This window comes from Epargyreus clarus, unplaced genomic scaffold (assembly GCF_041222505.1).
Source record: "Epargyreus clarus isolate Ecla_fem2 unplaced genomic scaffold, WU_Ecla_fem_2.2 ptg000021l, whole genome shotgun sequence".
NCBI classification, from domain to species: Eukaryota; Metazoa; Arthropoda; class Insecta; order Lepidoptera; family Hesperiidae; genus Epargyreus; species Epargyreus clarus.
In genome coordinates, this window is record NW_027332228.1 from 15,165,228 (window position 1) to 15,188,369 (window position 23,142).

The 23,142-nt window shown below is 33.7% G+C and overlaps 1 protein-coding gene across 8 annotated transcripts in view; it reads right to left on the bottom strand.

Annotated features, from left to right (window-relative positions):
* Lmpt (four and a half LIM domains protein limpet) overlaps window positions 1-23,142 on the bottom strand; it is a 202,172-nt gene that overhangs the window by 35,851 nt on the left and 143,179 nt on the right. For 5 of the 8 annotated variants that reach the window (XM_073084350.1, XM_073084355.1, XM_073084349.1 and 2 more), the window contains one exon: window positions 3,162-3,362. In XM_073084350.1, the coding sequence (XP_072940451.1) occupies window positions 3,162-3,362 (201 nt within the window). Of the gene's footprint in view, window positions 1-3,161; window positions 3,363-3,923; window positions 4,178-13,137; window positions 13,538-13,734; window positions 14,508-23,142 lie in introns of those variants that run through there. The other 3 variants (XM_073084348.1, XM_073084347.1, XM_073084351.1) reach the window with 3 other exon arrangements.

Consider the following 23,142-nt stretch of genomic DNA (forward strand, 5'->3'; position numbering starts at 1 on the left):
TACAATAAGGGTTCCCTACTACCATGTTAGTATTTAAATATATAGTAAATTTTGTTATTACAGCAGCTATAGAAGAACATGCTGAAATTTAAACGGCTTTCCTATTATGGTTCAATAGTTCCAGTAATTCCAAAAATACCAGTTTCTTATATGGCATCTCATTTTTTTATTTATGTGTTATCATAACGGCCACAATAATACAGAGTGTTAAAAATTTATGTTTCTTTATTACGATTCAAAAACAGACAGTGACAGATGGACAGCGATGGCTTAGTAATACGGTTCAGTGTTTACCATTTAAGTACGGAACCCTAATATATAGACAAAATTAATACAACAATATAAATTATTGTCAGAAACATAGTTTCTTCGCGGAAATAATTTTATAGAGGAGTAAAAACATATGTTGTGTAGGTGTAGATGACATTGATGATAAATATTCTTGAATTAGGTAGATTCATCACTTGATAGTGTTAATAGCTCTGAGGTGCCGACGTATTGAAAACAATATGTTAAATTAAGTGAGTAAAGAATGCAAATAGATAGAAATAAATAACGTTAGGTACATTATATACAGATCCATTACTCAAAGACCCATAGTCGCAGTATAAAAAATGTATGAATGCTGAATGAATAAGTGTTCAGGCCTTTTAACCGTTGGAAGTAAGGAATATCTGAACAAAATAAGTGTTGTTGTCTTGTCGTTAGGGCTTTATTACGTTACGCTGTGAAGAGTGGTGGTTTTGGGGTATATGGCTACGAGAATATTCCAACATGGGTAGCCGAGTTTTGCAATATTCAGCCATCATTTGGTTTAAACTTTTCGATATAAGGCTTCGTTCTATATTAGGTATACTAGACCACCGGTATACTTAGGGTTCGGTGAAAACTTATTTTTTTAAATATTTCTCCTGAGTATCAGTATATGGTACGTCATATTGATTTGTAATATTTTTCCTATTCTGAGTTTAAATTATTAAAAAACTTCTCTAAAATTTTTCCCTTACAGAAACGCATGTTACAAGCGCCTTAAAATGATTTTAAAATTATAGATTAACAGTGCGATGACAAAACAGAGGTTAGTAATAAAATGACATTGACTTAATTTATTGGCTGGATTTACACATAAGGTTACGCATCGACTATCCCCCAAGAGAAGGCGAGAAATGAGAACAAACCTATCCCTAGAGATGAAAGGTATGATGAGAATTTAAATCGTAGAAAAATTGGAGAACCATTGTATAGAATTATTCACACATCGGGACGGACATATGTGCGGTTGGCCAAAAAGGCCATAATCCATAACTACAGTGTAAAAAGGATAATTGATAATAGTAAGTACAGCTTGAATATTCTTGTGTAAATCAGTTGCTTTAAAGGTGAAGGAAACCGGCGTGTCAAAACCTACATGCCCGAGAATTCTATAGAAAAGATTTAAAAGGTGGGTGAAGTCTACTAATCCTCACTTGGGCAACGTGATGGACTATAACCCTAAACTTTTGTAATTCCGAGAGGAGATCCATATTCAGCAGGGGCACAGACATAGGTTGAAGGTGAAGGACCATAGCAATATTCCCAATAACATATGCACATGAATATATTATTGCGATAACTTATGCCACGTGCGAAGTCAATTATATTGGGCCAAGACAAATTAATCATAGAGCCACTTAAGTTTCTGATTCATCATATTTCATCGTTGAACAGCCTAATGCACCAATTGATGTCATTTTTATATTATCGTCAATTATTGTCTGCATTTCGTTAAACGAAATAGTGTTTGCTACATTAGATACAAATGGACCTAGTAGCTTACTACTTGAATCAATTACTTATTATTTGCAGCTGTTTGTAAATGGAATGAAACTTATTTTCGTCGTAGATACAAAATTAATGTAAACCATCGACAAGTATCACGACCGTCTTAGTTTCAAAATAAAGCTCCCCTCATTCCACGTTCTATTCTTGGCAACATGTCGAGAGCCGCTAGAGAATTCACGTTTAAAACCAAATGTCGTAATGTCAATAAAATATGAATGTTTATTTTGGCCGATTACAAAATACTTATGTAGATCTAAACGAATCGTACATAAATCTTAGAAGAATAACCTGACAGATCCATCCGCGACTGCTCAAGGTCGAGACGCAACGTAAACACCAGAATAATACTGTTTCCGTCCCAGAAATACAACCATACGACCTATTTGATCGTTATTTCACTTGTTTTTCGAAATCCACGCCGTCCTAAATGAGCAAATGAGTAAACAGTTTTAAAATAACACTAACAAACTCAATGTTTTGTTACAAACAGTACAAATAGTAATTTCTTGTAAGAAAAATATATCTGTATTTGTAAACTACACTGATTTAAGGTGAGAAACGCGATTTATAAGAATGTAGGCGACAGAAACAATGGAGATTATTGGCTCAGAATCAGATTAGGTATTTACCGGATTATATGGTATATTGTCGATGTAAGTCCGACAGGAAAAGTCATTCGTCGGTGGTTGAGATAAATGTAGTGTTTGGCGTAGCCGTATTCACTTTATGTTGGCTTGGCAGCGATCGGCCTGGTGCCGTGTGCAGAGGAGAGGTGCGCCTGAAGAATCTGGGCCGACTGGAGTGACAAAACTAAATTTGATCAGCGTAACAAAGCTAAGCAATGCCACTGACTACGAATCTATTCTCAGCCGACATAATGCCACTCGAATAAGGTTAACGACTAACGATTCAGTTAACATTAACTCTTGAAACACTGGAGATATAGTTCGCAACGTATCATATTTTGGCAAGCGATCAAAGCAGCTCCTTTTCTTTCAGTCGATACATGTACGCCGAAAATTTATTTTCGCCTACAAGACAGGTTTATTAATCACTGAGATAGAGACAGTTTTGCCAATGCTATAAACCTTTTAGCGGTGTGTTTGAAGCTATTAACTATTGTCTATTTATAGGTTATGTAAACATGACTGTATTTCACGTCTAATTAAAATGATAAATCGGATATTCTTAATCATTTCAAACGTTTATAATTGCTTAAGTAATTTTGGAAAGTATTAGGAATGCCGTAGGCGCTACAATGTTAAATAGATAGAGAAGTGAAATTTGAAGATGGATGAAATAGTAAAGAAAGTAAATGTAAATTGAAAATTTTAACATACCTTTGAGTCAATGCCGATGATCTTGTTGCACTCCTCGCAGCCGTTGGCGAAGACGCTCTCGTAACACTTGATGCAGTAGGGGTGCTCCTCCCTAAGCACATACCGCTGACCGGTCAGCGACTCATCGCACTGCCAGCAGCAGAAGTGGCCGCTGTGCCAATCCTTGTTCATCGCCTTGGTGTATTCGCCGCTGAAAATAAGCTGCAAACAAAACAACAGTGGTTAGCATGATTAAGATTTAAAAGGTCTAAGGATTAAAGAATCCTTGGAGACAGATTTTAAACAATCCTGCAAAAATATTGAAAAGTAAAATGAAAGTCCGTGGATCCAAAAATTGATCATAGTTTAGATTTAAGCTTTCTATAAGTTAAGGTGTAATTTGACACTCATAATCCAAAGTAATGGTAAGGAATAAAATCTAAATCAGTAATAACGATGTTTCGAGGAACTCAGTTAATTCGGTTTTTCTTCGCTTTTGAGTGAATGTTATTCAACTAAAATGTTTTATTTGTATGATCAGTTATATGCTGTCTCAAATTCAACAATAAGTTAACATTATTTGAAAGATTCAAATAAATACCTTAAATTATGTCGGGTATGTGAGGGTGGCCAAATAACTACGATTAACATGTTGTGTTGTATGTATACATGATATATGTCACTAAAGGTCGAACGCGATCGGTAATCGACACTTGGCTGACACAGACACTAGCGTCACATCGCACTACACGAGGGTCAAGGGTTGGCCACCGCTACACATACCCATCATCGTTGGAGGTGGTGGTGTTGGTCTGCTCGAGTTCCGTGACGGTGACCTCACCATCCTTAGACTCCCTACGCTTGGAGGTCTTCTTGACCTTCCTAGTCTTTCGTTCGGTGGTGGTGTACTGGACTTGTACGTCAACGTCGGCCATGGCAGGAGTCGGGGCTGCCCAATTTGCGAAAGAAGCGATATCACCGAACGCGGTCGCGACCCGAATTCGAATGGCGAGCACCGGTGGCTGAATCGCAGGAATTATTCCAGAATGTTTAGCGGCGTACGCCGGTGGGGGGAGTTTGGGATTTAAATTTGGATGAGTGACGGAGAGGGCAGGTGCGCGGGCGGCGTTTCCGAGCGTCCGGAGAATCGAGCGTTTCCCTCGCTAACTCCGCGATCGGTTATCCCGTCGCAGCCGCCGACTTTTCAGGAGATCCGAAGCAGTAGCACTCATGAAATGTAGGCCGAATCGCTTCAGAGTTATGAATATTGCAACGGAGTTTAACTGCGCCTTATCGCTTGGCCGGGATTCAGCTAACGCTCGATTGTAATTTGCTAACGATCACTGATTTACGATTTATAGTCAGCTTTAAAACTGCTTACTTATAAATCCGAAGCATATAGATCATGTTATTATAATTATATTGAAGTAACAAAATTAATACACACTCGATTCGTACTACGGTTACGTAGCTTATACCATAAGGATTTACTACTATACGACTATTAATTTTTCAAAACAAATTATTTAAATAATCGGACTGAAAGAATTCTAATTGTTTTTGATAGAGCAATTAATCTTACAGTCAGTAAAACAGCGAGTGGCCTGTAATTTATGCGTGTGTATATTTTGATCAAAGAGTTGTAATTGAGAGATCTGTGGTAATTTATAATACATGACAAAAAGCCATTCATGTTTATTTTACCCTGAAATTGAACTTAATACATTGTAGTTATGAAAGATAAAAAAATAAAATAAATATAAAATAAAATAAATATAATTAAAAAAATATGTATTGTTTGTACAAGAAGTATATAGTAGTTTTCTAAATGGAGAAAAATTAAAACCATAAAGCTCCCCTGAAATTGAACATTGTTATAAAACACCACACTCAAAAAAATATTTATTTTTTGTACAAGAAGTAATTAATAGTTTTCCAAATGGTGAAAAGTTCACCAAAAGCATAAAGCTCCTACTGGTATCAGACTAAGAGAATCACTTTCATTTTTGCCTGCCGTCTACCTGTCTGCCGTTCCACCACAAACGGATCTATCTAAAATAGAAGATGCATTTATGCAAATGGACGATGCTACAACAACAAATAGTTCTTCAAAGTGGGTTTGTTTAAATCTTTGAAAGCGTATGCTACTACGCTTGAGCTGATTGATAGCACGTTTCTGTCCAATTCTTTTGATTCGTGAATGGGTTTAGAGGAACCATTAGGGTTTGTTTAGATATTACTGACAGCCTACATAAATTGAATTTCGATGACGTCATTTGGACTGGGAATTTTTATACGTTAGAGAAGTTATAATCAAAAATTTAAATAATATTTATTTGCCGGAAGATGAAAGTATTTGAGTTTCCTTGAACTTAGATTCAAAACAAATATTAGATAAGTCATCTATGTTTAGCGAATCGATATTTTAATACATCCGGCCCGTGACGAGTGACAAAACTTTTGTTTGTAGTTTTTTCTGGTGCCTTAAATACACCGCAGCCTTCGGAATGTCTAGACGTGGGCTAAGCCGGTCGATGTTAGACCTTGCGGCAAGGTCTTGGTCAGCGAGCTTCATTCATTGGTTTATTTTTAAATTTCGCTTACGTTTGTTAGGTTTTGTGTGACGCCGATAGGGAACACCTGGTGAGCAGGATCGATCTACTTTGCTTATGAATCATGCTGAATCAATTTCAAGGTATTAGCTATTCATACAAGATATTAATAATTGCTTAAACACCGTCTTCGAATGTAAGGAATTTCCTTAAATAACTAAAACGGTTTCGAAGAGTAATAGAATAAACATTAAAACGTTCGTAAAATAATAATTACCAAAAATTTTCTGGAATCACGGGTATTTGCGCCTAATAAGTAGAATGCAAGCCCACACTTGAACAAAATCTTACTCAACTCAAATTTGTTATAATAAACGCACATCACTTAATAATGTAACTTATATAAACATAGATTTGTAAGGATTACTCGCTCCTAACAAGAAAATATAACCTTTTGTCAATGATCACTGTCAATTAATTTATTGTTTAAAAATATTAAAAAAAATGTAGTTTTTAGATCATTCACGAATGAAACGATATTTCCTCGCACTTTTTCTTCGATTTCGTGCCTTCACTGCGCATGTCGGCATTGTTCCGCATAAATTACACCATGACAGCCATTAAACGGGTAACAGAATTGTCAGCCGTTTAAGTCATTTAATGGCTTCCTTCAATTACAAGGCGGTGAGATATATATACTTATCTATGTATATAAATGTAAAGTTATTCGGAAATTTACCAATGACGAATTTGTAGTCCAAATATGCGAAACGTAAACAATAATCTTACCTTATAGAGCTTACAGTACGATATTTGCCTTTAACGCTAATAATATGAGCAATGGTCTTCATTTTGTATCTAAAAATAGTTGTACAATGTTACTCGTCACTCACTACACTAATTAGTCAATCGTCGCCATGAATTAATTATGCAAAATCACTGTTTGCTAATTACTACCTATTGTTCCGTGCGATTTCCAAAAAAGTAATTTTCATTTTCTTAAAATCAATTAAGAACTGTATGGAGTTGTGGTTAAATTAAAATATTAATATAGCTTAAATAACAATTGAAACATATGATTAAATACGGTAAATGAAAAAAGTTCAATATTAAGTTGGAGCTATTAATAAGAGAGTTGAGCAGTTACAATATGCGTAAAGTTTAACTTAATTTGCAAATTACTTTGTGTCGTGATTACGTATGCTTCAAGTATCAACTTTGGTAAGTTTTATGATACTTGAACATACTACAATACTGATATTTTTTTATTTTATAATGCAGAGCTGATCCCTAAGTCTTCGTAACAACGATCGCAAAACAAAAGTAAGAAACAGTTCGAAATCGATTGAATAATAGTCACATAAGAAGCGGCAATAGAAGTCATATTTTAAAAGTATTCCATAATATACCGTGTATTGTAAAATGTGTGTATATTAAAACATGTAAATACCTATGCGCATCTCAAGTAAACAAATATTAATACAAAACATATTTACAAAATCTAAGGATAATTCTCGAGTTGTCAGAATTAAAAAGTGACTTTTTGTTTACGATTTGACTATTGAGGTCGGTTTGGCATCATTTCCAGTACTGTTTGCTAAAATTAGATACTTACGAAGACACCCGGTACGGCACATAAATAGAATAGAAAGGAGAGAGGCAATTTGGATGACATCGAATGAATTACACATTCCAAAATATATTGTTTATGTTTCAGAAGGAGCTATTAGTCACGTGGAAATTAATTATCATTTGTTTTAACGGTGAAGAAAATATCGTGAGGAAAGGAAAGGTTCTTTAGATTTCCATAGAAAGTTCTCAAAGGGGTATTAAGCGCACACTTAAAAATCATAGTAGTTTACATCCATATAATTCTGAGAAGCAGCTGCGCACCCTGCGCAACAGTGGGATAATAATTAGTTAAGGAGAAGGGTTACAGAAACCACAAACTATAATTCGAGTTTGGAGGATTACATTTCAATAATTACCGCACATTAATATTAAAACTAAGTTACTTAATCAGTGTAGGGACTGACACCGATTCTGAGAGGAGACCCAAAGCTGTAGGATAATAATAAGGGAGAAGATAACTTGAACCCTGTAATTTGAGCAATAATTTTGCTTTGAAGTACAAGATATTGAATAATTACCATAAGTGGATGTAAACAAATCAAAATAGGATAGAAGGTACTACCTGAAGCTAAAGATGATACCATGAACGTTGCTACAGTAGCTTTAGCAGAAGCTTTTATAAAAATAGATGACATCAAACTTAGGAAAATAGATTACGCTGCTACAGGTGAGACTAAATAAAAGATTCTAAAAGCCCGTAAACACATAAACTCAGGGACGAAAATATAATATATAGATAAACATATATATGAAAATGCCACAGAGGCTAATGACATACAATGATAAAGCGAATGTGCACGTAAAACGTATTTCGAACAGGGGGGTTACTACCATCTCTTAAAACAATATTATTTTAATCATATTTTTACTTTTTTTGTAGGAAAGGAGATGTTTCATTTTCGGCCATCTCATGTACACTATCGGTCTTATTCATAAAAAGTTATAGCACACTTATAACGTTGCTATAGTACGATTGTCAAAAAGTGTTATTCATAAACGCATTTTAGGCACTAAACCGTTCTATAAACCTTCTATAACTTATAGAGGCCAGAACCCTACTATAACAGTGCTATAAGGCAAAGATGGCCGACTCTCAACAGCTGATTCGTGATTACTAACCTAATTTGACAATACGTTTTTAATAAATTATGTCAATGTCCATTTTGTATACAAACTTGAAATAATTTATTTTAATATCCGATAAATAACATTATTATATCACTATTTTAAATTACAATGCAAATTTTACAAAGCTTAGATTATTAAAAATCTAGAAAACCGTCCACTTCGAAGAACATTGCACCAAAGAGTGATCTTTTTTCATTAGACTATACGAAGCGTTATCGCTTTAATAAATCGCCAGTAAATTTTATAATTGATCTCGTACGTAATGATCGTAAATTAGATCGTAGAGGTCCTGGTACACCTTCTGAAATACAGGGTTTACTGCCATAAGATATTGCGAATGTTTACAAAACGAAACTTAATTGAATTTAACTTCATATAATTATATCAATATTACATAAAACATTAATATCCAACCAATTTTCACTCCTTTATCTTTTAACAACTTTTGTTCACATCCCATTTTAACAAATAAAATATTTTTAAATTCGCGGTATTTACAAATACAATGACACTGACATGTGATTTGGTTTTATCGACAACCCATTGACAAGAATGTCAAGACAGAATATTTTTTAGTACGAAATAATGTCATTTAATGATGTTTATCTATGGATATTCGTCAATTTGTTCGCCGAACTTCACTATAATGGCAACATTTTCATTTATAGTTGACTTTAGCGACACATTAGTTATAGAAGGTTTATGGAACGTTTATGAATAAGCAATTTTATAGAACGTTTTATAAGCTTATTGAACACTTTAACTAATGAGTGCTTAAAACCTTCTATAAGCATTTTTTATGAATAAGACCGTATATCTAAAAAACAGTGAATAATTTGTATAATTGAAGAAAAATACACATATATTTTGATAACCTAAAGTATTCCTATTTAAAAATATTTAAAATAAGCATTCCTCATTGAAATATTAAATATGGCGGAATACTGTCAATGTCAAGTTTTCAAAACTGTCGATGTCAGTCAGGGAACCTATGTGTACCCCACACATAGGTTACTATACTCTTTGGATGTCGGTAATTCTGTATTTCGCTGTTTTTGTCGTAAAGTTATTGTTACCTTAGTACTTTACAACCATGCCTTCTTTTTGGGTATTCCGTCATTATTTCTGAATTTAATTAATTATAACAAAACCACCTTTTAAATAGTATCTGGTTTTATAGATGTAAGTGTAAGTGTCATGTCAAATTAAAAAAGAAGAAGTTGTCAATTTGATATGTGTAAAAGTGGATATATACATATTATATACTAGGAATCCAATGTAAACGTTGAATAAATATGTACTGATGAGAAGATTCCATTTCAATTCTGAATATGTTTTTGCTCTGTGCTGCTTACGATTTTGGACTGATTCTACCTTACTTGTTTACCCAGCTTATGTTTTATGGACTTTTGTGATTTTCGTGCGATCGCTGTGGATTGTGTTGACAAGGATTCAATATCATCAAGTAAAATATACATCAGTTAGTTGTATTAATCGTGATATTATCGTTATTTCTCTTTTTTAGATAACTACAATAGCAAGACAAGGACATTCTTGGGATGACAAAATAATCAGTTATTATTGCAACTGCATCGCTGGGCAACGAACCGTACTCGTAGGTAGCTGCGTTCACATTATGACCATTGTTTGATGTTTGGGCTGAGATCGTCACAGGATATTACAGAACCTGCTACATGATTGGATGAAAATATTGATAAGGGAAGATATTGAATAAATAATGTATCTAAGTGAAGAATAAATAAAATATTATGTAAATGTGTACTTAAAGTTGTTTTATTTACACGTTTAAACGTTTTAACTAAAATAAATTGGTATAGAAGTGCATATTTTGGTATGTTTGTTTTTTAAGTCAAGATTTATGAAAGTAAATATAATTAATGTTTATCAAATATAGGTATTGTTTCTCAATACATACAATACAATATTTATATATCTACGCCCATTCGCGAAAAATATATTAAAAAGTATATAATGTATATAGTAAGTTAAAATAGAATGACAGATGACATTATTACGATAATCACTACCGCCATGATGTTTTTCAACTATTGTGTTGCAAGTTTAAGTGTAAATTATTGTTTTTTAACAATTAAACGATGATGATTTAAAGAAAATGAACCCCTACGAATTGTTCTTTGCATGTTATCTTAGTTTTTAGTATAGTGTACAAAAGGTGGCCGGGAGCCCATACATTTTGAAACATCTCCTTTAACTGTTTAAGCAAAATATGACAATTTCAGTTTGATCAACTGTGTATGACGGAATATTTTACTGTTTTAAGGAGGTAATAAAACTTTCCTCAACTATGATGGTTTTTAAAAGATGGTGGTAGACCCCCAGGTCTGTCGTCAGCGCCATTTTGAAAGTGAAACTAAAAAAGTGAAGATGAAGCATATTTATTCTTCTGAACAAAAGTGATTTGTTAACGTCGCGTATTTTTATACTCAATGTTTTTCACGTTGTTTCTTATTTAATTTATACTCTTTAAGAGTTTATTCAAAAGTTTAGTTAACTCTATAGTTAAATAATAAGAATTTGTACAAAACTAATCTTATTATGAAATACGAAATTTATTTTCGTCATGTCTCCTACTACATTGTGGGTTTTCTCGTGATATACCAATGAATAAAATTGTTTAATGAATGAGTTAATATGAGTCTTAATAAAGATTGTTTTAATAAGTTAATTTATTTTATTTCGGCTGATTAAGGATACTCTCTTGTATTACGTTATATTAAACGCCTAATCCCTTCCAAAATATTTTCGAAATATTTATTATGTATATTCTGAGAAACAAGTTAGATAATTAGGTATATATTTGATTCGCCAATCTACAAAAAAACTTCATTTTTTGTAGATTTGTAAACCCACCAATTGACCAGTCCTATATAGTAAATTGATGGGTTTAACATGGCAACAATGTGAATACTGAGTGTTGGATTGTTAGTTTTAATGTTTAAGTACTGAGTATTGTTTTTGGCTCGAAAATATAAATAGAAACACTCTGTCATAACGAACGTGTAACCATTATTATAATTATTTATAAAACTTACACAACCCACTTCCTGAGATAGTGGAAGCTTATTTCATAGATTACGATGCCAATCATTCTGTTGCCAATGGAAACCATAGAGCAGTTGCGCCAAGAGCATAGTGGCTAACAATAAGGTAACCTTACTCCCACCTCGTGAAGCGACATTGTTAATGATGGATTATTATAGTGGTTGGGTGGAAAACGAACATGTAGATATACCTGTATTTTTATCTATAACCAAATTAAAAAAGGAAACTTTATTAATTCGTATTTACAGTTACAGTCATAATTTTCTTAAATTATTGTTTACTGTATAGTTGTATCTTTTTAAATTTAATGTATACATTAAACTGAATATTGTATATTATAGAATATATTGAATACTGAAGTTTAGGTTTGGAAAAATAAAATAAATGTGGCACTATGGCACTCCCTAAATAAACCCTTTTTCTAGTCTTTTCGTAATATGATATAATATTATGTTCTTTATTATTTTTAAATTCACTACATAGATGGATGTTTTAGTAAATACCAGCTTGTTTTTGAGTTTCAGTTACTATGTTTTAGTTCAAAGTGTTAAACAACAATATCTACAATTAGCGTTTGAGAACTACTACAGATGTGTTGTTCTCCTTAAAGTTTGTATCACTAAGGATGGCTCAATTATAACTGTGTAACCTCTATTGAATCAGAACAGATTATAGCTGACAAATTCGTCACCTTTTTATTTATAACTCTTATTAACTCTAATGACATTGACACCTACGACTTCTGCATTCAATTTGTTTATAGCAAAGGATTTAAAAGGGTACATATAATCCATTAGAATCCCATAGCATGCTGTTGAAAGGTCAGATCATCTCGCGTCATCTCCAATAAGAGTAACTGGGTCGAGGTTCCCCATGCGAGTATTTTCGGATTCGTTATGCAAGTCCAAATTAATGTCAGCTTTTGAAATAATTTTATGAATAAAATATCTTTAACTATTTTTAAGAAAGCTAAATTTGTTTTTTTTTCTATTTAATTTGGCTTTGCGTTTGCATTGTGTAAACTTTAAAAAAAGTACTATTCAGACAGAGATAAAACCAAAATTATATATTAATTTAAATAAAATTATGTTAAGATGAATCCAAAACTAGCATTCTGTCTCCCTAACGTTCTTGCCAATGTATTCAATATTGCTATTGTAAGTATGCATAATTTGGAAGTAAATGGAATTCACATCATATTTACATAAGTAAAATTACATATCCACATTCAGTAGGTATAGAATTGACAGTAATGTGCCAGTGTTTGTGTGGAGGAATATTTATGTTTACAATGTTCGCTATTTTGGGAACTGTATCTACGTGTATCGTTTATAAGCGTGCGGTTCTCGCTTTCTGTTGAAGCCATACGTTAGAGCTTGTTTAAATCGACTTTCCGTCTACAGGGAAGGTATCACAAAACTATAACTACAAAGGGCTTAAAACAAACACGAGGTAGGAATCATATTACTTTAATGTCTTTAAATTCAGTCATGCTTGTCTTGAAGCTTAATAAACAGTGCAATCGTGCTGTAACACAGTAAGCGGCACTAATCTCCGATGTTAGCCCAAAAATCAACTTCGTCTTCCTCCTCCTCTTTTACCTCGTTAGTTTCTTTCGTTTCATCTTTCTCTTCGAAGGAATCTAGGCTGGGTTTGTTCAGCTGTGGCTTTGTTTCTGCAGTTTTTTCATCATCCACATTGCCACTAGCCGGTTCCTCGCTCCAGGATTCGTGTTTCCTCTCCCTGGAACTTTCCCTCGATCGACTTCTGGAATAAGAACGCGCCGCTAGATTAGGACTGCTTCCGAAACCGCTGAACACTTCCTTATTCATGCTTTTAAACTCAGCTTCCTCGAGTGACGTGAACATCTTTACTTCCTCTTCACGCGATGCCCGCGATTCTCTAGAAGAGGACGACGACGAGTGACGCTTTCTGAAACTCCTTCGCCTGCCACTCGGGTCGCTACGTTGCAACGGTCGGAACTTAATGCCATCAAGTGATCTTAAACAAAATAACATGAGTCGGTTATAGTACAAGGAGAGGCAATGGACCATGAACGGAAGTAGCTTTCGAGACGTGCATAGATGATGGTGAATAGAACGCTCACTCTAATGACTGAAGTATGTAGCTAGGTCACTATAAAACGCAGTATGTGTTGACGTGCAGGTGAAGTGTGCTGGACATCAATGTATATTAACCTTAAGTATTCCTCGCTGTAACCAACGCTTCCTGGTTTATCTTCATCATAGGATTGGAAATGTATCTCTGGCAGTGGTGAGGTAGGGGTAAGAGGGCTATACTCCCACGCTACGTTTTCGTTGCTGGCTTCTCTGGCATTGCGTTCCCTACGCTCGGAAGAATCGGAGGAGTAAGGTACAGAATCTGAAACGTTTTCATTATACGTTGGTGATCTTCTCCTGTTACCCACACTAAAGGACTCTGATGTGTTGGATATAATCGTTTTAGTCTTTGTCGGGGTATACCTTTCAGAACTATAACCACCGTTTACGTGAGAATTGTCTTCGAGGGAATCCTGACCGAAGCTTGATATTTTCGTGGAGAACAATATAGCGGTAGAGCTGGGTTGTCCGTCGTAATATTTAACTGCGACGGACTCTAGCTTTCCTTCTTTGTTTTCTTTTAAACTTAGATATCCCTGGCCGCATGCACTTATCCAATCATTGTGTGACGGGTTAGCCGAGTTTTGTAGTAGTTTGTTGTAGTATTGGATAAGGTCTTCGAAGTCTGGATCTGATCTCGGTATGATGCCACTGACAATGTGCCGTATGCACTCGATGGCCTCCAGGGCCCCCGCGTAAGAGATAACCACAGAAAGCATAAGTCCCATACTTCACAGGTCACGAACTGTTCGATTTCGAAATGGGAAGGACGAGGGCGGGGCACTTTGATGTTGACGGGGAACGGGATGCAGCGATGTAACGCCGGGGCAAGATATGAACAACTGAAATTAAAATGCTATACTTGCCAAAGTTCGTGTCCACATTTAGAATTGAGATTGGCGTTGTGGCCAGACGTTACGTTTATGTCTCGTTTAATCTTGCGTTCAAGGTTAGCTCGGTTTACGGCTGGGACAATGGATGTGATTTATCCATTGATTGATTTCTATTCGACGCTTGTTTAACTTAAAGGCGAGGAAGTTGATGACATATCGAGGTTAAAACATGTTCCTTTAATTTATGCAAAGTTTTTCTCAATGTCATTTTTATCTGATGACGAATGAAGATAAATACACTTTGTTAAGTAAACACATAATTATCTGTTTTTATTTAATGAGAAATATCCAAAAAGAGACTGACGGACGTTCCGCTAATTTATGATCAAAACCATTTAAAACAAAAACAACTAAAGCGAGTTATTACTTGGCACGTAATTTTCTCTGAGAGCATTTTTCATACATAAATATACATTACATGGCAGATAAGATCCCAGAAGTGACAGATTATCAATGGATTTGGCGAGCTATGCGAAAACAATGGCCAAGAGCGCTAATTATTTAACTCTATCAAATAATTGTTTCCGAAACAGCCTAGATACAAGTAACGTTAATATGATATGAATAATTCTGCAATAGTCTACGTTGACCCTATTTGTTTATAAATTATTCATATATCATTTTTCATAAGAAAATTAAATTAATAAGAAAGATTAATTAGACCGGACGCTGAACACGCAAGTTCTAGGTAGACATCTGTTATAATAGTGAATTTTCATTTTAACAATATTTTTGACTTTTTTGACAATATTTCTTTACTCATTATAGCTTTATTCATTATAGCAAGTGATAATTGATTTGAAATACACAAAAACTTCATGTAAAAATGTTTCTTTTTCCATTTCTCACATACTTTAAAAATTCATGAAAATATTCCCAAAGTGTATAAAGTACCAAACCGCACTTGGCAAGCGTAGTCGAATATGGTTAACACCCATTATTAATAATTAATCCAAACCATTTTTGCCTATCAAAGATCGAAGTTTTGACAATATCTAGAAGAAGATGAAATTCAAGTATGGATCAAATATCGATATTGGATTGGATGGATAGATTATTAATAATGGACGCTAATCTATATTAAAAAAAATTAAAATCTAGTGTCAAACAGGACAGTTACGCGGTAATGAACGTAAAGATGACAAATCTATTTCGGATAGAACATGTCAATTTTTTAAAAGTGATCAAAGACAAGGAGAATTATTTAGAAGCCAACATAGCACAAATCAAGTGGATTGCTCAGCGCTGTCCGAGCTTGACATTGAGGATGTCCGACCACTGAAAATAGTGACCACCTTTACCGATATAAATATACAATTATTTGCAGTACGTTTAAGATTATCGATATTAATAATGTCATGTACGCCTTTACGAGATTATCATTATATTCTTGAGAAGCTTGGCAAATAACCTAGGATATAAAGTTCGTTTTTCGTTATTAGATTTAAATTCCTTAGCGCATATAATTTCGAAAATGAGTTTACTTTGTACACTTTCTGACGGTAGGCAACCATTCAATGTAGATTGATATCGACTACATATACATAAGTTAAAGTTTGATGAAATAAGAAAATAGATAAGGTGGTTGTTTCGCCGTATTGCAAATATAAGGAGTTCTACCGTAACTAAATATAATTTAATTATATATCTTATATCATCCTTGATTTTACTGTAATCTGTAAATGATGATGTTTTGGAGATAATATTGTATGTATTAAACTGGTAGAACTTTGGTTGTATATACTTTCGATGTTAAGTGTCAATGGGCAGCAGATATCGTCATCAGATAGACTACATGCTGGCATGCTACAGACAATGTCACGTGAACGAAGCCACGTCAACAAACTAGTTCGATAGTAAACAGAGCCATCGACCTCAGCGGAAATAAAAAAAAACGTCTTTGCACGCGCCACCTACCGTCCCGAAACATCTATTCAAATTTTTTGGAAGAAAACCTCTACGATTGTCACATTGCCAAACTTATTTTTTTAGCTTTTAGTTTTATTAAACGTTATTCTTTCGATTTTGTTGCGTTTCCAAGAATTGTGCGGCTAAACAGGACGACTTGAATTATAGTTATATTTGCCAATAATGTTTTTATAGTAAATAGACTTATTATATAGTATAGTAGTAATAGACTTATAATATTTTTAAATAAATCAATTGAGAAACTTTCCTCCTTTGCTTTACAGAAATAGAGCAAACTGCCTGTTACAACATCTGCTAACTAGAATTTGTTTGGTAACTATCTAAACAATTCTTTATTTCAATCTTTGCCTTATAAGAAAGTGTGGACTACTGTTATTTTCTCGTGCGACGGAGCAAAGTCACTCACGTGAAGCGTGCTAACTTAGTTAAGGTATAATAACAACATCTCAAGTAAAGCTCCAATTGTACTTGGTATCGATTACAGCTGTCCATGAGCGGGATTGACTACTTGCCATCCGGTTGATCCGGTCATCTGCATCCTCGTTTGTAACTTTATTTCATAAATTTACCCTCTTTTTAATGCAGACGGTAATCAGTGCGTGCCATTTTAGTCATCCCACGAAAAAACGTGGGATTGAAAATTTGCAGAATCATGTATTAGTAATTTTCTAAGAAACATTTTATAAGCGTTAAAGAACATTAAAAGATACGTGGGCACTGCGACCCACGATTGCATTGGTGAAGTATTGAAATTTTATACTGAATCGTCATGCGTATGAAATTTGTAATTCTGAAAGAATTTAAGAACTTTTAAGACTATTACTAGCTATGACTTTCTTGGCTCGCTCGCGAATAAGTAACTTTACTTAAATATTTAAATAAAAGCAGTTAATATTTACTACTTTCATTTAAAAAAATATTAAACACAATTACTATTTACCGCGATATTTGCCTTCCTATTTATTTTCTTTTGTAAAAGATGCAAATTTTGCATTGATATGGAATTTCTTTGGCCGCCTTTTATAACAAAACATAGGTAATAGACGTACAATTTTGAATAAATGAAATTTTAATTTTATCTGTATCTGTATTCAAAGATAATAACATGCCTATTATATATGTAGGTTTGTACATAATAAGCGCGAAGAATTTATCTAAACAGCCAGGCCAGTTTGATGGTTTTGTTCTAATTACGGCGTTGTGACGTCATTGTGACGTGAGATTGCGAAAAGAAAAAGCGGAAACGCGTTCATAAATCATAGCTATGGAGATTAATTAATTATATTTTTATTTCTGTTTGGCTGAAGCGTTTTGATCACGAATTACTAAATACAATTTTTGTTCGTCAAAATGCGGATTGTTCGAAACTTTTACTGAAAACTTTTTTAAGAACTCTAAGGCGTGTAGTTTTACTCACAATATTTTCCTTCACCAATAAAGCATGTGATAATTAATTTGTACAAAATCAGAGGTCCCTGGGATTCCAAAGTAGACCTTATTCATTTTATTGCAATAATATTTTTTATAGTTTTACAATATTTTTTTACACATTTTAAGATGTGTTGATGAATGTAATGATGCATCATTAATTCGTTTTAAAAAGAATTATCACATTCTAAACAAGAATTTTCAAATTTTCAATTTCTTTATTTTAACTAGTAAACTACACTACAAGAATAATAGTTGGAAATATAATTGCATTATACAATAGAAATCTTGCAACATATGATTTAGGAACTAAATGATCTTTTCGTATTTCAGAATTGGCAGAGAATTCAGCTACGCGGTGTTACGTCATTGACCATCGTCATCGGAAGCAAATCGTCATCACCAACGAAATATTATCTTCTTTAATTAAATACCCTACTGGTGGGCTTATATATGCTCTTGAAAGAGAAGGTTTTATATGTCGTAAATCACTAGTGTCTCACAGCTGGGCACTGGTCCCCACTCAGTGTGGACATCAATCACAGATACGATTAGATTCCTACGTGAGGTCGTCCACAGATGCGCCGCTACCCCTGAGGACTAAGCTGAGATGCGTCGGAAAAGTATGTGTGGCGGTACCTTAGGTAGGAATATCTAATCCTATCTGGGGTTGATTACAAATGATGGGCGGCAGTAGCCGCTTACCATCAGATGGACTGCATGTTCGTCTGCTACTCCAATATTATATAAAAAAAATAATAGAAACAGAAAGCGTATATATTTTCAGAATATACATATGCTTTTTCGCAAATGTATAGTCCGCGCCAAACTGCTAGTCCGCTCTGAAGTTGTTACGATCAGGTAGTCATACAATTTGCTATGGCGACGCGATTCACTTCTATATTCAGAGCGGACTAGCAGTTTTACGGACTATACCAGCCCCATAAATCCTGATGGTTCCCTATCCTATTACGTGATCCCGGCGCTCGCTGCGTAGGCGCCATTCTAGGATTAGCCCGTATGTTTGCGTAAGCGTTGTTTTCACTATCTAAACACTAATACGCTATAACTTGCACTAATAGGTCGGCCTGTTTCACATTAAGACCCGTTAGGGCTTTTTGGATATAATTTGTAGGGAATATTTTTTTAAAGAATGTAGGGAATATGTGGAACTTTGTTACACAATATATCTTTAGCCATCACAATATAGCTTTAGTCAATCTGTTGGTAAGTGGTTACCACTGCATCAATTGATCGCTAAGTTGATCGCCTTCGACATACCCACCGTTGAAGTTAGCATTAGTTTCATTGGTAGTCTTTTATTAGTGATTGAAGGCAAACAATAGATTGTGACATAGCATACTACTCTGACTATTCTTTAAAATAATTACGATGTAAAAGATATACTTACTGAAGTCGTATTATAACAATGAGTCGCCATATTTAGAAGTCAATTCGGTAGCCTTTTCAATCTTAACCATTAAAGATTTACCTACGGGCCTAAAGAAAAATGTAGATATATTCATTTTAATAAATTTGTATAATATATCTTGCTCACGAAAGAATTTAACCTATTTATTATTTCGCAACGCAGTGACAGTCAGCTGCGAGTTTGATGTGCGGAGCACAAAATATATTTAAAATAAAAAATAATTTGTACCTGGTTTTTTATAAAAATAACTGTGAATTATAAAAAAAAATATATTATCTTTTTTGACGATTAATCTAAATTGTACATATTTTATCTCTATTTCGCTATTGTCTGTGGTATTTCTACAGATAATAATAAAATTCAAAACCCCAATCTTATGTAACACAGTAGTGACAACCGGTGGAAAAATCCAGGTCGCATTAAAATAAATCGATAATTTTCAACAATTAAATGGCTCATTCGAATTTAAATATATCGATTCTTTACGTATTTGTAGCTCTTTAAGTTCTATTTGCGCCCACGTCTCGATTGTTTTCCGACCTACATTTTAAGATGTTTATTATGTTTATTTTTATCTTTGTAGAACAGAATAATGCTAATGTGTTAATTATAACTTTTGTTTTGGATCGAGGTAAATTGTTCAAATACCTAAATTTTAATCATACCATTTTAATTAGTTGGTAATGTCAATTACGGAACTCAAAAGCAAGACTCCGATGTTTCTGATTTTTGGAGTATTTGAAAATACATCTTGAAGTAACGTAACCATTCATAATTGGTGCCACCTGTATTCAGATCTTTTTATCAACTTCATACAATTCATTCAATTGGTGACGACATCTCTAACAAAAATTATTACCATACAAAACTCATAATTTTATAATTGTAATCTTATTCTCTCGCCGCAGCCAACGCAATTCACTAGGGTAGTGGTTCAAGCCCAAGATTTAATTGTAGTTGTACAATTATCTTATCAAACTAGCATGTATATATCTTACAGGGTAACAGGGCTGCTTTCCTTTCATTGGGCGTGAAATTGCCTGAATTCCACGAAGACACTGACCTACATCCAAATATAAATATGTGATGGATAAGTATAACAGAAAAAATGCATAAAATAAAACTTTACTCATGATTTACTAAAAATGTAATGTAAGAAAAATGCCTAAAGATTTTAACTACTTATACGTTTGTGTACAAGGTAACAAAAAAAAAAGATAACGTAAACCGGACTAACAAAAATAGCATCCAATCTAGTTCATTTCATTGCCATTATTTTCAACAAATTCTAAAATACCAACATTTATCGTGCCAAACATATCCGTAAAAGGTAAACCTTTTCATACATTCCCGTTACCCGCGCATTTACTTTAAATAGAAGCCAGATACCCACTCAAAGCTCAGTGAAGCAGGCAAGCTCGCGAGGAACCCGCGACCTTGCCTTTGACACTATGAAACTGAAAGTAACCGCCCGAGTACGGCTCTGGGCGGCGCGAAACTCGATCCGCGTGACGTCACGCGCGTGCCGTGCGCACTGGTCCGCGCCGCGAGAAGGAACCAAGGGTTTAGGAACTGGGATAGGTTAGAAATTCGTAAACAGAGGAAAAACGAAAAAAATACTATGAATGCACGAAGTAGAAGTCTTTCAAACGGAGAAAAGAACTAGAGTTTTAGGAAATATCAAAGATTATCGTTATTATCTGCTAAATTAGCAGATAATAACGATAATCTAAATGTCATGTATCTGAAAAGTTAAGATAGTTTTAAATAGAGATGAAAAACAAAGCGTTTTAAATAGAGATCAAAGACAAAAACAAAGCCCATAGGCAGTATAGCAGCCCATAGCCCATGGGCTATGTGTAAATAAGAAATTTAAACTTCTCACTATTTTACAAAAAAGTTTGGGTCAAAACTTATTTCATCGGTTATTATTTCAATCAAATGTTGTAGTTGAATCGTCTACTAAAATAAGGAAAGTTTGATATGAAAGGTTAGAAGTAATTTAGATTCTTCTACGACAATTTCTCCGTTCAGCAATTAATTTTTGTGGTCAAATTTTGCCATCGGGGAGTTGCGATAGACTATAAGATTTGTAAATGTAAATGGCAATATCGATATAAGGTAATTTAATGTTACTTGGTAATGAAAGTAGTAAAATATTTCGAAATTAAAAACAATAAGAAACTCTCAAAATCATAGGAAGATCTGAAATACGAACTACTGTATACTGTAAAGATTTTTTGGTGTTCATTTACGTCATACTTGACTAAGGCACAGATTAATAAATATACTATATTAATAAATATAAACCATGGACATTGTCATAATATAAAATTTCTACTATTAACGACCATAGACAACAATAATCCTTAATAATCTGTTCTCGAATGACATCTTCCCGCTTTTTTTCTATCGTTTGATTAGTTCTGGCGTGAGAATCGCCAAGCAGTGGTCTGTGAAATATTTTTAATTCGTTTATATGCATTGTATGTGTACATGGATATAATGTATTAATAGAATGATCTGGGATGATTAGGCGGCTTTTCCACGGCTTTATCTGATTATGACGAGCTATGAACGTCTGTCGGTGAATTATAGATGGTTTCAACACATATAGTCTCGAGACTCTACATTTTAGACTAGTATTTCTTATTAGACTAGTATTAGAATAATCTTTGATTTACGCGAGCGGATAGGTACATGTTTAATGAATTAAAGCTTTTATAGATAATTTTGGTTTATAGGCTTAACATATGCAACATGGCAAAAAAGGAGTCCAACATTAGATCCGTTATCAACAAATCTATTCAATATTTCGCGAACCAAAAATCGTAATTTAACAATTTCTGCGTATTGTAAATTCAGCTTGCAATATTCCTACGCCTGACTTCATATAGGATTTCAGTGCAAATGTGTGAAGTCTAATAGATGACTCGGGATGTTTAAATACAAAAATGGGAAGACGTGGAAATCTTCGAATGTCTAAAGAAAATATGCCACTAGCTGGTATGCTCGGGTATACCCCTCATAATAAGTTTGAAGAAAATAAACCTTCTTTCTATTTGACCTGTGTATGAATATAATTAATTGCACATAGCAAAAAGCGCCATTTCCACCTAATTAATCGATAAATCAAACTGCCATTTTTAAGATTATTTGTGAATAGCGCCAAAACCATTCTGAAATGATATATATAGATTTTAGCGGTGCATGCGGAAATATGAAATCTTTAATGGATTACATAGATTATATTTAAAAAATAGATTTCATGACAATTTAAGAATATAATGAGAAACCCTTTTGATATAATAAAAAAAAAATAAGGGTATGTATATTTATATAACAATTATAATTATTATTTATTTATGTATATTTATTTTTAACAACTCATAACAATTCTTAAGGATTGCAATAATAAAATTTACCGCCAAATCAACTTTTTATTTCACTTGGAAACAGACATCTACTTTATGAATATTTGATACCTACCGTGAAAGCAAAAATTGTACAGTTGCCAGAAATCGTAAGAACAACGAACTATACCAATAAACTAGGAGTGAATGAAAAAAACTACTCATTTTTAATGAACAGATGTTTCAAAACTTATTTTTTTAATTTGTTTGTTACTTTATCCGTACTATTATAATAATTAATCAATTATTATTTTTTGTTATGAATCTAAAGTGGTTAAAATGTAGTGGATAAGAATGAAGATCTCCTGATGGTATGTGGTCAGTATGCCCATGGACAACTGCAATCCAAATGATTAGATTTCACCTGATTTTGTTCATAAATACTTGGTAC